Genomic DNA, 17,326 nt, shown 5'->3' on the forward strand with positions numbered 1-17,326 from the left:
TGCACCTCAACGGCACTCAGAGAAAGAGGACATGACATGGCAGTCTTGCCGGAAGTGTTCTTGACCGTCAGATTTGTGTGCCTGCCCCTTGGAAAGACAGTGACGCTAAAGGCAGAAGCCAAGCACTCTGTACTGGGGGCTGTGACTTTGCAGCCTGGGCCTGTGTGAGGCAAACAGTGGCATCCAGCTGGTGAATACCCTTTCCAGACAGCATTCACCAATCACAGTTGGAAATACAATTAAAAAACTCAATGTTTGCCCATTTCATTTATCGGCGGATTGCCATACCTGACCTGCAACTCACAGAAGAAATCTTTGTCTAAAGTTTATTATGCCCAGGTACCTTCAACCAGGGTAGATGTCAGCATGGGTGGTTTGGGGTGCAACATTAGACTCCTCCATAATAGTGTCTCTACATACATTCTCCGGGTACCCCCACCAGCCTGTATTAATGGTATTCAGGTGGATGGTAATTCCTGAGCTCATCCCAGTGTATGTGAGGGAAACAATGGATTCAGATAGAAGGCTTGTGTTCTGCTGGGCCAAGACTGGGTGAGTTTCCAAATCTCTGTTTTGCCTTGTCATGAATGTAGACTGTGGTGGTGATTGTGTGGGGGTCACCTTCCATTTCTGAGACCTGTCCTTCCGTGATATACTTCACCAGGCTTGGTGGATACTCTTAGCAGGCTGTTTCAAACCCGTTTGTTCTTTTTGCCGTCTTTAGTAACAAGATCTTTTTTTTTTAACTTTGTTTACCCTAGTGCCTATCCACAGAGGGTTATTCTCAAACTCTAACCTTGGATACTTGTACATTATTTCATTGATTTCCAAGTGAAATTGAGGTGCCACTTGGTATCTGACTAAGTCACACACTTACTAATACAGGCTAACTCTTCTGTACAGAGAAATACCTACCCCGACACTCTGTAGCCTGTCACTAGCCTTCATGGAATAGTGGTAGCAGTGTAATGAAAACCAAGTTTTTATTTTATGAACTGGTCCTGAGTCCTGTGAAGCGTTCAGCCACAGGGGACAGCTCCCAACCACTTTCACAGGCTGTAGACAGATTGTTAGGAAGCTTCCCTCTGGAATATAGCAATAACTCAGTGTAGGTTTGGGAGAATGGGAAGTGAGAAGAAGAGGTGCTGAATCCTCGTTGTTTTTCCAATCGTCATCTTTGGTGTGGCTCTTCCGAGGTCAGTGTGTGTTTTGGCGACACAGCTCTCCTGACGTGCTTGCAAGTTCTCATGCCTTTAAGTGGGACTGCTCGCTCTGCACAGCATGGGGTCTTTGATTACATGGAGGAAGGGTTTGTCTTACTATGCCAAGTGCATTTGTTGGGACCCAATAAGTCATTTTCTTGGCAAGTAATGTTGTCCTTAAGAAATGCTATATCAAAAGCTGCTTCTCCCAAGTCAGCCTACCTTATGACAAAGACTTCTGTTCATGATTCTACCCCAGAGAGACGCAGCCTGGCCACGCAGCCAAGACTCACGCTTGTCTTCTGGTTGGATGATGTCTCCTTTGCAAAACTGTGCAGGTTATTAAGTTTATCCTTGGAATTGTTCTGTTTTTGTGATTTTTGGTATGAGGTTTTTATCTTGGGGGCAGAAACCCTGCATTTTTAATATTGTAAGGAATGAATCTGAGATGTAGAGATGTGCCCAAGAATGAATTTGAATTTTTTTTAAGTCAGGAGATTGCTGAGACTAGTTTAGTAAACTGGTTAGCTAGCTGGACAGACTCAGTGAGGCATGCTAGCTAGCTAGCATCCTGTTGAGAAGCCTCCTGCTACAGCCGCAGGTAGATCTAACATCTCCCGACCTATTCTTTTAGTTTGTGACTCTGTTCAGATCCGCAACAAGACCCTGAGCGCTGCCAGGATTGTGTGAGCCTTGGAATTTCAAAGCAAAAGGTTGGTATTTTCCGAAACTATCCCCTTAGGTTTGCTGAGACAAAAGAGACAACTAGAGGCAGGAGTTTGCTTTTGAATCTTAAGAAAGACCCTTAAATGTCTTCAGTAGGACTTGCCTTGATAACTTCTCTCAGGCAGTTTTGTTTCTGATCTTTCTGAGCCACACCTGTGTGTTCACTCTTTTAAAAAATGTACCTTTGTGGATGACCTGATTCCCCTCACGATCCCTGTATGCTTTCAGGCAACTAGCTGACGCAGTCTTTTGAAAGTAATCACTGCTTCATTGGCATTGCTATTTTCAGCGGCTCGTTGCACAGGCTCCTGTGCGGGGGAAGAGTTCAGCCCCATTTCCTACCCTTCCTTCTCTGTAGTCTGGGAACAAACTCCTGACTTGGACCTAATGCCTGTGAGAGAAACGGGGACCAAAGATGGTCTTCTGTAAGTTTGCTTTTAAGCCCATTCAGTTCCATCCTGGTCTGAAACTTGAAGTTCTGTGTTTGTGGGTTTTTAAAATAAGACAGTTGTTCAGCTCTTTAGAAGGAATGTCAGGTTCTATAGAGATAGCGACAGCAACCATGCCACGTGTGCCAGCATGTGCCTTGGTCATAGATGTCAAACTATTCTTCCAGTTCATAAATGGATTTGGTACACACTTCGGTACAAACCAGTGCTCTGCCACTGGTCACACCTCAAGTGGAAATGTCGCTCTGGTAGCATTCTCACTACCACAGAGCCTTGTTTAATCTGTGGTCACGAAAACCTAGTGTTCAGTGGACCTTTGTGTCAGGCAGGCGGGGACTCAACTATGCACTTCATCAGTGTGCAAGTGACATCAACTTTTTAAAAACCAGTTTTCTCTTCTATAACAGAGAATGCTCATGTTTTCTGCCCCTTAGGGAACACTTGAGCAAAATGAAGTAATTGTAAGGTACCTGTCATCATCTCTAATGCAGCAGTGTTATCTTGTCTCTGAGAACAGTGTGTTAACAAAACAGAGGTATCTCCAAGGCCACCTTGACCTTACTGGGCAGCCATTCACAATCTGAAATGTGTGTGTCTCTGTGTGTTGAGGTGAACTGTTAAGGGTGTGCTGGCTGACTTACCTTCCAGTGGTCAGCAGACATGAGGACAGCCAACTGTCAGGTGGTCCTTACTCACTTGGCTCGTGAGAGCATAAATGATTTTCTCATCCTGAGACTTGCCAACGGTTCGGAATTGCAAAGACGACGGGCGTGCATGGGGAGGGGTGGTATTAAACTGAGTTCTGCACAAGTACAAGGTGTTGAATCTCCTGCCCGAGGCTCCTGAACACAGACAGACTCGAGCGAGTCGGTTTTATGCCCTTCTGATGATTCAAAGTTGAGCAAACTGGAGAGATTCACATGTGGTGCTTATGAGAAATCCTAACTTCCTGTCTCACGGTTCTCCTTGCATGTCTTCCTGGAGAGTTTTGTGGTGATGCCAGGGTCCATAAAACAGGGTGGACTGCCGAGTCACTCACTCATCATCTACAACAGTTAGCTTGTTTGTCTTTCTGTTTGGTTCTGTACCGCCATGTTAAAAAAAATCACTAGATTTTTTTTTTGTGTAAGGATTCTTTGAAATTAAAGTAGAATGTTTTGTTATTTTCCCTGACAATTTAGATTTCAGTATTGATTTTCTAAGTGGATAAGATCTTTACTAAGTTGATGTTTTGTACAAAGTTCTTCCACGTGGACATGCTTCTGATAACTGGTTACCACTCAAGAAGCAAGGGCTTGGTGTACTGGTGCAGTTGTGGGGAGGCGGCTTAATTCTCTCCCGTGCAGCCTTCAGGCATGGAGTCTTTCTCTGTCTGACTTGCCTACCTTAATGTTTTGTTTGTCATGGAGGAAGAGTGGAGGGGTGTGTGTGTGTGTGTGCGCGCGCGTGCGCGTGCGTGTGTGTGCCAAATGAACCTAGAGCCCCACCCCGTTAGAACACTGAGCTGTGTTCCCAGCTGTTGTAATCCTCTCTGCCACTGGTAAAGTATTTTCTCATGTTAGCATCTGTTGTGCCCTGGGCCTCTTGACTTTTGGCCTAGCAAACTTGCCTAATATGGCTAGGGAATTCTGAGATTGATACTGCCCTGGGTATTGTACAAACCATAATAAACACCATTTGCCCCTGGTTATCTAGGTGAGCAGTAAGTGCCCCTCACACAGTAGGCTATGAAATGTTTGGAAATGCCCATTACTAATGGAGAGTTTACCTCCTGCCACCCTCCTGGCTTTCCCCACAAATCCCACTGTCACCATTTTCTGAGTTCTGATGTATTCTCCTTATGCAGAGTGCTTCTCCACTGACCAGCTAACAGTCGGCTCCTTCTCTCTTTCCTTCTCTTCCTAGAGCTAAGTAAAAACCGAAGAAAACTGTTTGAACCGTCAAATGCATGCACCTCCTTCCTAGAAGGCGGAGCCAGTGGGAGGCTGCCCCGCCAGTATCACTCAGACATTGCCAGTGTCAGTGGCCGTTGGTAGCAGTTACCTTCTGGATACACAATCACCTGCTGTCTGCAGAGATGGACACGATCTGTGGACAGTCTTCACTGCACCCGTCCGTCCTTGGCACTCTGGGTATCTGGTATCGGGACCAAAGCATTGAATTCGTACTTGTACTTCATGGCAAAAGAGGAAGACAAGAGATGTGTTTCATGTTCTCATGTCGCCATAAAAGCACCAAAGGGGGAATGCTTTTTAAACTGGCAATTGGACAGAATTTGCAAAATGAGGGTAGGGCTTTGTTTCTTCCTATTTACCTATATTACATATGCACTGATTTAAAAAAAAAAAAACCTAAAATGAAGGAGAATTTGACATCTGGGATGCCAGAGAACTTGGAACATATTTTGTTTGCTTGAACTGTCTTGGTGTTTGGGGCTTTGAAAAAAAATAATTGAAGTATAATTTCCTGCTTTAAAATAATGACTGAGGTCTTCTGGCACTTTACATGGTCTAGTTGCTCGTCCTGTGGAATCTGCCTCTCCCCTTCATGTTTCTGGTATTGGTACATGTTTTTTCTGGCTCCATCAAGTGTCTCTTTGAAATGGTACTGGATATTAATTACTTCCTGTGCAGAATTCTCTGTGCTCTTGGGAAATGCGAGCCACTTGGCTCTGGACCAGATTCTGTTCATTTGTGTCAGCATCTTAGGAACCCCTTGGCCATGACTGCATTTCACTGGCCAGGTACAAAGGACAGACCAAATGGGCTTTGCAATGCTAACTCTTCACAGTTGCCCTAGTTAGCTGCTCTCTGTATTGCTAAGATGATCTTAATGGTTGTCAGAAGGCCAAGGGGCTGGTCTTTTAGTATACTGCCACTAAAGGACATTTATTTATATCAAACTTCTATTTTTAGATATTATAAGCATACATACAGTAGATAACTGATGAAATTGATATTTTCTAGAGATTTATGGTAGAAAATGAGCTGCACTCATAACTGGAGCCCTAGGTTGTCACTTTATTTAAAAAGACAAGTAACCATTTGACGAGACAGCCCTGCTGCCATCATGAAGAGAAGAGGCCCCTCCCTACCTGGTAGCTCCACCCTCTGTGGGTCTTGGGACTTTCTTCAAAGTGCCTTTGAGTCCACTTGAAGTCAACTTGGATCAGCTGGGAATAGAGAAAGGCTCCAGGGTGACAGCTCATCCGAGAGCTGAATTCTGAAGGCAGAGTAAAAGGTTTTCTAAGTTGCCAGATTTATCATTACAATCTTATACTGTGAAAGTCCAAGTGGTCAGGTAACATTATTTCTTGTCTCTGTAGACATACGAAGGTTTTCAGTCCAATGAAGAAAACCACTGTAGTGCCTTCCTCTCTTCAGAGCAATATTCTTACCATGTGTATACTTTTTTTGGAGAACTTTCCCCATAGGGTGTGTCGTCAGGTACATTTAGTGATGTGTTTATGTTTTTAGTATGTTAAGGATTTCTATATGACATAAGCCACTCCCACCTGCTCTTGGAGGAGGAGTTGGAGGAGTGGACACACACATGGGTGTCTATACAAATGCGAGGTAAGAAATGCTTGCCCAACGTTCTTCCAAGGCTTATTCTGATCACTAAAGAATTGAAAGAATCTTTATGCAGAGATAATTTTTACTTGGGAAATTTTGGCAGTCTGGAAGCATGACAATGATCTTGCCATGGCAGTAATATCTACCTGATGCTATTCTCAGCCTTAACCACTTAAGGGTACAGAATTGAATCACTCTCTGTATAAGTATGGTGTGGCCATCCTGTATCCATGGACTCAAATGTCCACCTAAGGCTTGTCACATATCCAGTTCACCATCTTGGCAGACTACTCACTCAGCGCTCTAAATTTTGTTATTTCTTTAATAAAAAAAATCTAATCATTAGAGCTCAAATGTGGACTCTGCCTTGCATCTGGTCACGGAAGAAGAGGGAACAAACATTTCAAAATTAAGCTGGTTTAGGCTGTATACATACTGCTTTGATTTTATACCAAAGAGAAACTGTCCACTTAAACTTGATCAAATAGGGAGGCTAAAAAATAATTAGAAACACTGGAAGGTTTTTCTCCCTTTCTCTCGATGCAGCGAAGAACATACAGACTTGCCAGTGTTCTGCCATCCACAAAATATTCGGGTTATTCAAAGTAATGGTAACTTTTAACCAACCTGACCCTACTCGAAACTGGGGATCTGTAAATATGGAGAAGACACAGATTGTATTTAGTGGGGAATTTTTGTCCTTTTATCACTTTTTTTAAAAAAATGAGAGATGGGATTAACATTGAGAGTGGGACCTTTTTTCTAAACCAATCTTTACATGAGAAATAAATTTATATAACCCTTTTGTATTGCTGTCTACATGGAATGTGTCGTCTTTTTTTTCCTTTTAAATCTTTCCACATAAGCCCCACACCTGTTCCTGTTTTCAGATTTCAAGGAAAGGAAGTGGTTGTTTCCAGCAGAGTGTGAATATGTCTCCACATCCTGTCTCCTTTCACCGTCAACAGGAAGTCAGTGATGTCGAGACTAGTGGTCGGTCATTTTTTCTGTTGCCAGCCATCGGTATATCCAGAAAGAGTGCCATTAGACTAGGTTTGTTCTTGCTCATTATTTCTTTAATAAAGACTCAAGTGATGGCTGCTTTGACAAACTCTGCCCATCAGTTCAGTAGGGCTGAGTCTGACATTCGTTCGCTTACAGAGACTGTTAAACTACCCAGTGGATTGTTGCTGGTGCCATGACCTGAGATTCATTCTCAGTCTCTTTCTCAAATAGATTGGAACCCTATGTGGCTAAATATATAGGAAACCTTAGCCTTCCACCCTTACATTCTCAGAAATAACTCCACATGACTTGTTTTGGCAACAGCTCTTGGTAATTATCTTGAGCAAGAGTGCCTTGGATGATTTGAATCTTATGGGTGGCTCAGTGAACGAATCACCCACCATCCATTTTTGATGAATAAGTTATATATGTGCCATTCCACACTCAAGGCCCAGTGGTGAGTGAAACAGAACCCCTTGGGCTGGCAAGAAGGCTTAGTGGGTAAATGTGTCTGCTACCAAGCCTTATGACCTGAGTTCAATTCTCTCAACTGATTTTCACAAGTTATCATTTGCCTTCATACACACATCGTGGCACGTGTACCTTATACACACACACACACACAATCATTAGGTAGCTAGATAGTTTAGATAGGTAGATAGGTCAATAAATAGATGTTTGAAAACAAACACTCCCCTAACCTCCTTAAGCTGATATTCTGAATGGATAAGCAAAGAAAAGTTTAAGTATGTGCAATATGGCATAGTCTAGAGAGATTTGAACGCCTCTTTATTCCAAATGAGGAGAGTGCCTGCAGACCAAAAAGGACTTTAACTAACTCCAGCTTGGTGAACCAGTGATGTGACAGGGGCTACTTACAGGAACATGCTTGATTCAAAGGCAGCTTCATCACTAGTAAGTGCTACCCACAGCGTGGCTAACTTATGGGCAGCTACACCACTGAACAGGCCTCACCCCCCGGGTGCCTTCAAATTATCACGTACTTTAGCTGCCCTAAGATGTTGACCAGAAGAATGGGTTAGAATGGTGACTGGAGTCTCACTTGAGGGTCTCTTGACTCCCTATCAGGGAGGGATTGCTAAGGACCCCATTACCATAGGCATTAGCTATCTGTCGTGCTGCTCTGTTCCTTCCATGGCCAAGTCTTCTGAAGGACATAGTAGCCACTCTGCTTCATGTTGGAAGATGGTCATATCACCCCAGAGCAAACCCCTCCATGACAACATTGTGGGACATCTCGCCTTTCTACATAGCCTCTGTACGTGCCCTGGGGGAGCTTTCTAGAAAATTGTAGGTGTTCATTGCGTCAAAATGGACCCATGCTTTCAGATGCTAATGATTCGTTCCCCCCCCCATCCTCTCGGTGCACAATTGTAATTACATTCTCAAAAGGAGGGTGTGGCTAAAAGAGTGTGACACCTCTCAGAGCTCTGGTGTGATGACATTGGGGACCCTTGTAAAGAGAAGCTTTTTCCTTGAGAGGAGCCGTTCCGCCAGCCTGGTTCTAGAGCCGCATCAGTCCCAAATAAACACACAGGAGGCTATATTAGTTATGTAGCTGTTGGCCTTGCTTGTCTCTTACTGGCTAGCTCTGCTTTAAGTAATTACCCCATAATTGTTAATCTAAGTATGTCTCTTACCAGAGAATAGTTCCGGGCTCCTACCCCATGGCGTTACATGTTGACTCTCTTGTGTTTCTCCTTCCCAGAATCCTCCTGGACTCCTAGTCCCACCTATCTAGATTCCTATTGGCTCAACAGTACTTTATTGACAAAGGACTTCCCCAACAGACCCTGACTTCTCAAATGGTGCTCTAGGCTACATCATAGTGTTTGGAAGTCAAGTTTACCTTAATGTGACTTTGTTATGGTGGTGGATGCTCCCAGCCTCATGGGATACTTGGGACTTGGTTTCAGATGTGCAGATGCTAAGTCAGTGGGGTAATCAAGAGTCTTGCTAGATTTAACTGTTCCCAAAGAGATTTATCCTGATTTGAGTACTCATTACACAAATTCGGATGTGTTAAAATGCATTCAGCTTAACAAGGTGGTATTTATTCAATGTGCTGCATAGTTTAATCCCCAGGAGAGGCCATGATTGTCCTGCCATCCTGCTTCAGGTGAGCTAGCTTCCTTTCCAAAAGCAGCCTCTAGGATGACACCAGGGAACCTAAGGAAGAGGTAAGGAGACTGGGTGTCAAGTCTAGGAAGGATGCAGTTAGATGATACCTTTATAGTGTGAGAACACTCCTAGCCCCAGGGACCTCTTCAGTAAAGATGAGAGGTATATCTTCGTGCTGTTATTGATGAGTTAAAGGGACAGCGTGTCAGGCTGGTGCCACAGCACGGGCATACAGCAAGCAGTGTGTCCCCAGCGGCACCCCGCTGTTACTAACCAGCCTTTCATGTCGGTACACGTGTGCTTTCACTCCCTTCATGGAAGCTTGCTGTGTTCATCTGCTTCCTCTACCAGGAGAAGACTGCTCCTGCCTGAGTGTTAGGCAGAGAAACTGACGTGTGGTCAAGCACTGTGAGGGATAACTTGGATTGTCTGCCTCATTGGGTAAGGAAACACGTGTGGCACCAGTAAGAGGCACACCGTCCAGTGTACCTGTGGGGGAGTTTTCAGAGAGGACAAAATGAAACTGGACCCTTTCTGAGTGACAATGGTGCCATCCCATGGGTTGGAAGTCTAAGCTAACATTACAAAGGGAAAAGGGAAAAGCTAGCTAAGTGCTATCACCCCCTCCTCCCCCAACTTCCTGGCCCTCTGAGAAATAGGCAAGCTGCTGAGTGCCTTCGCCATAAAGCTGCGGTGACCACTTTTTCCTGCCATGCTGGATCTTATCCCTAAAACCATGAGCTGGAGTGGAACCCTCTCCTCTCCAACTTGACTCTTGTTAGATACCTGGTTATAGAACTGAAAAAGAGCACCCACTCTCAGAGGTGAGTCTCAGGTCGGATGCAGTGTTGAAGTCTTTGCTGTGCCAGGATCCTAGATTTTAATCCATCCGTCTGAGTCACCAGCGTATTTATAACTGCATTTGCAGTCAGTGGCTATATCCCATTCTTAAGAGTTCTTACTTGCTGCCTCCTTTACTTTGCCACACTCTGTGAAGCACACAAGGTCACCTGCTCCCTGGCGTCTGTCAGTTCCTGTCATTTTCTCCCTACCCAGTTGTCACTGATTTTCACCTGGTGTGTTATATGAGCTTTGCTTTTACAAGGAGCCATTAGCTTGGGATTTGTGCTAATTTTAGTTTCCCATTTTAAAAAGCAAACAGGGTACGGTCATATTTGACCCTCCTTACAGATGTGACTAGGATACTTCAAAAACCCTTCATCAAGGGCTTGCTGCTGTGGGAAATGCTGTGCAATGACTCCTTCCGAAAGGAGTGAGGAGAGGTTGGCAAGCCCTGCTTGGATTAGGCTGAGCTCTGAATTTGTTCTGGAGTAGGTTTGGGGAACAGGGAGTCTGAATCTGACTTTGGAGGGAGAACGAATGTCTGCTGGAAGAAGAGCCGTAAGGGAAAAACCACAGAGACCGCATGCTTCATATCCACTGGAAGGGTTAGAAGAGGCACAGAGTCTAACTCAGCAACTGGGTTTATGTGGCCCTTTGTTCCCAGGCAGAGAGGTGAGTGGCTCTGAACTTGTTGTCCTTAGTGTACATTCATCTCTGACTGTGGGACTCAGACTTTAGCAGAGCATCTAAGAAGCAATTTATGTGCTGGCAAAAGTTGTATATGAGTATAATTGTGCCTTGCTCCAAGCTACAATGCAGCAGTCTGATTCAGAGTTCAGAGTTCCTGAGGAAATTGTTTGAAGATTCTGTCTGTCTGTCTGTCACTCTCTCCCTCTCCCTCTCTCTTCCCCCCTCCCCTCCTCTTACAACTTTCCTGCTTGAGTCACAGACTGTCCCTACCAACAGCTACATGCCCCATGTCCATGTAAGTTCTTCCTATGACCTGAAAACTAACCACAGTGATGAGTGACCATGGTCTTCCCACCCACCTGCATTGCATCTGCAAGTAGGGAGGGGACATTCCATCCTACTATTTCATATATCCTTAAAAATGATTTTAAGCCGGGTGATGGTGGTGCACACCTTTAATCCCAGCACTCGGGAGGCAGAGGCAGGCGGATCTCTGTGAGTTCGAGACCTGCCTGGTCTACAAGAGCTAGTTCCAGGACAGGCTCCAAAGCCACAGAGAAACCCTGTCTCAAAAAACCAAAAAAAGAAAAAAAGGTTTTAAATACACATAAAACTGCCTTTTAGAAAACCAAAAATAAGGCAGTGGAGGTTAAAGAAAATTAACCTTAGCTAGTTTTATACAATAGCTAAAATACTGTATTTTATAATGCGGATCCTAGACTTAAAACACACACACACCCTAGAACACAGAAAACTCAAGTACCAGACAAATTTTCCCTCCAATAAACTGACAGATAAACACAGTTCCCAAAAGAAGCACGAATGACCAATGGCTATGGAAATAAATGTTCAATGCCCTTGGCTTTCAGGGAAATACAAACTAAAGAATATAGTGATTTACTTGAGTCAGAATGCCTATCAGCACCCCCAGAAGAAGGACAGTGAAAGCAAGTGACCTTTACCCACGGCGGGTGGGAATGTAAAGTAGTCTGCCCACTTGGAAATTGGTACAGAGCTTCCTGATCAAAACCGCACATTTGCCATGTGACCCAGCTCCACAGGAATGATCTGACCGTCAGAGGGATACTTGCACATATAGTTTTGTCTCTGCATTGTTCACTGTAGCCAGGATACAGAACCAGACTAGATGCCTATTAACAGATAACGGGTGAAACATGGCATATATACACCATGGAGTTTCAGTCATAAAGGATGCTGAAATGATACTCGCATAAAAGATGGATGGAACCAGAGAGCATCACAGTAAGTGGATAAGCTAAATTCAAACATCATATGTGCTCTCAGGTATGGAGTCTAGATTTTAAATAGCACTCATGGGTATGGGTGCCAGCAGAAGGAAAAGTGGGAGGGTCCATTTGGTGGAGAGAAAGATTTAATGGGAGGGAAGAGAATATTGGTGTAAAAGGTCAAACAACGTGTTTCGCAATGCAGAATCTAGATTGTGAAGCAGGCAGGGCTCCCCTTGTGTGTGTTGGGGGGGCAATGAGGGGAAATGTGACAAGGAGGAAGAGAGATGCTGATGGGGAGAATGTGAACAGAGTACAGTCAGAAACAGCCTGGGAAATATCATGAAAGCCACTCTATATTTAACTTTAAAATATTAACAAGACTGGAGAGGTGGCTCAGTGCTCAGAGAGCTTGCTGCCCTGTTCAGTCCCAAGTCCCTGTGCTCACAACTCCCTGTCACTCCAGCTTCAAGGGATCCAGTGCCCTCTTCTGGCCTCCATGGGCACTGCACTTAATGTACACAAACACATACAGGTAAATTTAAAAAATAATCAAATATATCTTAAAATGATAGCTAAAAAAATTAAAACTCTGATTATGGGAATTGTCTTCTCTGTACGTCTAAGCTGAGTGTAAGCTGCGTCTAAGATCCATGTCCTGTGGAGGGCTACGTGAAAGCTGGGGCCATGATTTCCAGCTCACATTTCTCCCAAAGCACCAGTCAAGAGGGACATGTCAGCCCACTCTGAGACATAGAGCTTTGTCTTGTTTGCATGGAGTGGGTGGGTGTTTCCACGAGGAGGGTTCTGCTCCTGCCAGCTTGTTAACAAGAAATGAAGGTATGTGATCACAATGCGGTGTCTAGTCTGCCAGCGTGTCCCAAACCATGTGTGGTCCAGCGCCTTGTCTCCTGGACAAACAGGGTTGTGATACAGAGCAACTGCCTTGTGTTGTCTACAGTCACGATTGGTCTCCAGACATGCGCTCCCACCCTTCCTCCCCGCCACGATGCCTATGCTTCTTACACCTGCCCCTCTTTCCGCACCACCCACCTCGGAGGAGTGTTGAGTTCTAAATCTTCCCCGGTAGGAGCCTTAGCTATACTGTCCGTTTTTGTGGAGTTATCACTGCACATGGAATGAGGTGGCCCAGCACAGAAAGGACATGGCACACTTTCCACTATGTGGGACTTGGTGAGCTGTCGAAGCTCCTCCTGAACAGTCACTGAACGTGGTCCATGTGGCGGATGTAGACGTGTCGTTCTTTTGATGTCTGAGTTTTCAACCTGTGCCTGTTCCTTAAGCTCCCAGTGTTTGGTTTTTCCATTTCACTCACTTCCATTTCACCACCCGCTGCCCTACACACACACACACACACACACACACACACACACACACAGAGAGAGAGAGAGAGAGAGAGAGAGAGAGAGAGAGAGAGAGAGAGAGAGAGAGAAGGGGAAATAGAATTTTCTGCCACTCAAAGAGTTTTCTTGGTATGGCAGAGCCTCTGGGATCCCCCGTGCTCCAGAAGCAGAAGATGTCTGCTTTGATGTCCTTGAGAGGGTGGTTTGTAGGGCCCAAAGCAGAGGCACTCCCATCATAGCATTTTGGAGGTGACCCATTGCCTTCTTTTCACCCTTGCTTGGCTAACCCGGACCATTTAGTCTCCAGCCATTCTGTATTCACAGATTTCAGAGCTCTGTCTGTATGGGATACTCCAGAAGGTTGACTTTAGCGTCCCGCTGAAGCAGAAACGTCATCTGGATGTCTACAGCAGGCAGTGATAAAGATGCATTCACAGATGCAAAAAGGAAAAGCAGGCCCCAAACTGTCACTCCACCTTCTGCCCAGAGAAACAAGTTGACAGCTGTGTGAAGAGATTCCAAACCAGCGTGCCTGCTGGGACCGAGAAGAACCAGATGCAAAGTGGGGCTGTACTGGCCAGCTACAAGCTGCTTGTAGATTATGAGGACTGACAGCTCACACAGAAGGGGAGGGGGCCAAGGAAAATACTGTAAAAGGAAAGGGATTATGGATGCATTCCAGCAAAGCTACAGCATAGCACAGAAGAATGAAACCCCTGTGTATCTATGCATCTTGGAACTCTTTGTTGTCAGGCTCCAAAAGCTATACAGGAGACACTGCTGTTAACCATTAGGGGGACTCCTGAAATGATAAGGTGTCCACAAAGACTTCTGGAGGCCAGCCAGGCCACTTAGGAGTTCTCCCTTGTGTTGTGAGTGGGATGGGGTGGTAAGAGACAGCTACTCTCCCCATAAGGGAAGGAGAAAGGGGAGGCTCTGTGTGTGTGTGTGTGTGTGTGTGTGTGTGTGTCAAGTATGTATGGTGAGCAGAGCATATGTGCACAATACCCTCTTACAAAAGACTCAGAGCCTACAACCCATGCATGGAGCCCTGCCTGCCAGTTATGTGTGCAGAGAAAGCCTGCACCAGCTACAAGCGTCTCAGGCCCTGTCCTCATCCCAAGTCCACTTATTACTTACAGAGATTATAGAAGTGGATGCCTGAAAATATGAGTATTATCTATCATCTATATAGCATTGCTCTATCAAATTATACTCCATCACTTATCTTTGCTGTTAGGTTTCTGTGTGTAGGAAAAAGCAATGAAATAGAGCAATTATGCAAATATGTTGTAATAAATACGAGTTATGAGTGTTTCCTTTCTGGATTTGTCCATTTGCTACTTTTAGGCAACAGTTGGCACTGTATTAAACCATGTGGGTGTAGCTGTGGATAAGGGGAAAGCTATTGTGGCCCCCTCCTCTGCTGAGCCTGTTGACTTAGGATGTTCTTAATGCTTTTTAAATGACAACCAATAAATCTTGTAGAAACAGAATCCCAGCTCTACCCTAAATGACTTTTCTATGTGTCTTCCAGAAGGTTCTGTAACATTAAGGCCAGTAGACCAGTTCTTGGAACCCCTTTAGTAGACCCTGTTGACACCAATGCAAGTGGCAAGTCACTCTTCTGCTGCTTGGGTGATTATAAGGGAGTGGTTATTAGATATCTGCTCTGTGCAGGATTCATGTAAACTTTGAGCTGCACAAGTTACTGTACCTCATCTAGAGCCTGAGCAATCTTGTTTCTAGAACCTCCCTCAAGCAGCAACAACAAAAAGAGCCATACAAGAACTCAAAGGAAATGGCGAATGCAGGGGAGACTGCCAGTGGTTTGCTGGCAACCCGAGCTGTGTGTATGGGAGAGAGAGAGGAGAGAGGGAAGAAGGGAGGCATAAAATGCCGTGGTACACACTTAAAGCCAAATTTCATTACATACTGACACTTCAAAGCACACGTCTTCAATAAAAAGCTAGCTTCTAAGAAGGGCATCCCATAAAAGTCACAGAAATAGCTGGCCCATCAGATAAACATGTTCTCTGTGTTGGGACATGGGGGATATGAACAAACATGACACGCCCAAATGAAAACTCCCCAGTGACCAATTCCTCCAAAAATTAAACTAGGTAGAATGCCTAAGAAAGAACATAAAAGCTAGGTGAAATCCCAGATAATACATTTAAATGAAATTAAGACAATATGCAGGACAGGCGTGTAAAATTGCACAGGCAGAAACAAATCTTGAAATTGATGAATATATTTACTCAAAAGAAAATGCAATTGGACTTCAATCTCGTTGAAGAGTAGATGAAGCAGAAGAAAGAATGTTGGAACTTTGAAGATAGGTCTTTTGAAATATTCCAGTTAGAAAAAGCAAACAATGGAGAGAGCATTTAGGATGTTCTTTAAATGACTTGAGGGTGCCTCTAAATGAACAACCAGGCATGGTGGTGCGCACCTGTAACTCGACACTGGGGTGTGGGGCTGACCAGAAGATTTGTTAGTTTGATACCAACAAGAGATCCATAATAAATTCCAAACCACTTGAAAAAAAAATAACAGTGTCATGATATATATATACATATATAATCATATATCTATAAATCGTTGTTAAAAAAGAGCATATTAGAAAACCTCCCTAATCTTGGAAAAGATGTGACCATCAATGTACAAGAAGCCTATAAAACCCAAATAGACATTCCATGAAAGGTCTTCACCCATGGCATATTATAGCCAAACTATCCAAAGTTTAAGGCAGATAATTTTTAAATTTGACAGAGAAAAGTGCCAAACAATACCCTTAAAGTTTGCCTTTAAGGGTAAACACATTAGACTAATAACAGTTGTCAGCAAAAACCCTGTAGTTCAGGAGAAGTGGAATGAAATAGTTGAAGTCCTGAAAGAACAATGCAGGTCCAGATTATTATTACTGAGTAAACTATTCCTCATAGATAACAAAGTCATAAACACCTTAAAAAGGAAGCCAATGAGAGGAAATCGATGACTACCAGACAGCTTTACAGAAAGCCCTACAACTAGAAATGAAATAAGGGTAATTATTACCATAAAAGTGTGTGAAAGTAAAAACACCATCAAAAGAATTAAAATCAAAAGAATTAAACGAAATCAAGCATTGTCAGTATAGTCAACTATCAAGCCATGAATAAGAATAAGAGAACAAGTAATAAAATAACTAGAAGAAAATTAACAAGTCAACACGCATATGCTTATCTATCAGTAGCTTTTGTTGTAAATGCTGCATTTTCTATCTAAAAATACAGTCCAAATGAATGGATGAAAAAATCATCAATACCCAACAATATGCTGCCTCTAAGAAACTCACTTTACTAATCAAGGTACACACAGACGGAAAAGGATGGACAATAGGTAAATGGAAACCACAAGTAACCAGTAGTGATCACTCACTCACACACACACACACTTTATGTTGGACATTTTTAACAAGATAAAAGACCATTATATAAGAAGACACAACAATTCAACAATTGTAAATCTGTATGACCTTGATGTCACAGCACTCAGTTTTATAAAACATTAGGACTAACGGGAGAGAATCTCCAGTACAACAACAGATTTTAGCACCCTACTTTCATCAATGGGAAGCTAATCCACATACCTGAACACACAGTATTTTCATTAGCACGTGGCATTTTCTCTAAAATAGCCCATATAGTAGGTCACAGGATACATTTTTTTTAATTGGGGGAAAATCATACCTGGTTACTGGCGGGGGATAAACCAAAGCGGCTAGCAAAGAAAAAGCTTCTCTTAACAGAATGGTGTCACAAGTGGGATCATGAATTTCCACGCAAAATAACAAAAGCTTTAAAGGAATTTTAGAAACAGAAGAACAGAGAGAAGCACAGATTATTGGTAGCAGCATTTTTCTTAGGTGTGCTCTGTTTTGCTATCAACAAGCCGAGATTCACGTGGCTCGCTTACTGGAGTCTTCCTGACTCGGCATAAAAAACAAAACAAAACAAAACAAAAAAAAAACAGCAAGGTTGTTTTAAGAGACTCTGCTACCGATTGAAAAGAGTGTACGTACAGCTGGAAGTGGCAGCT

General features: G+C 43.7%; 1 protein-coding gene and 1 long non-coding RNA gene across 3 annotated transcripts in view; one reads left to right on the forward strand and one right to left on the reverse strand.

The window, feature by feature from the left end:
- Bicc1 (BicC family RNA binding protein 1) overlaps nucleotides 1–6,771 on the forward strand; it is a 212,239-nt gene extending 205,468 nt beyond the window's left edge. Inside the window, 1 exon segment of the mRNA XM_005070782.4 lies at nucleotides 4,283–6,771. Within this exon segment, the coding sequence (XP_005070839.1) occupies nucleotides 4,283–4,413 (131 nt within the window). The 3' untranslated portion in view covers nucleotides 4,414–6,771.
- LOC110341007 overlaps nucleotides 5,494–17,326 on the reverse strand; it is an 81,720-nt gene continuing 69,887 nt past the window's right edge. The window contains exon 3 of one of the 2 annotated variants that reach the window (XR_002382879.2): nucleotides 5,494–5,599. This is a non-coding gene — a long non-coding RNA (uncharacterized LOC110341007). Of the gene's footprint in view, nucleotides 5,600–8,945; nucleotides 9,148–17,326 lie in introns of those variants that run through there. The other variant, XR_002382878.2, reaches the window with a different exon arrangement.

The sequence above is a fragment of the Mesocricetus auratus genome, unplaced genomic scaffold (assembly GCF_017639785.1).
Source record: "Mesocricetus auratus isolate SY011 unplaced genomic scaffold, BCM_Maur_2.0 Super-Scaffold_100027, whole genome shotgun sequence".
NCBI classification, from domain to species: Eukaryota; Metazoa; Chordata; class Mammalia; order Rodentia; family Cricetidae; genus Mesocricetus; species Mesocricetus auratus.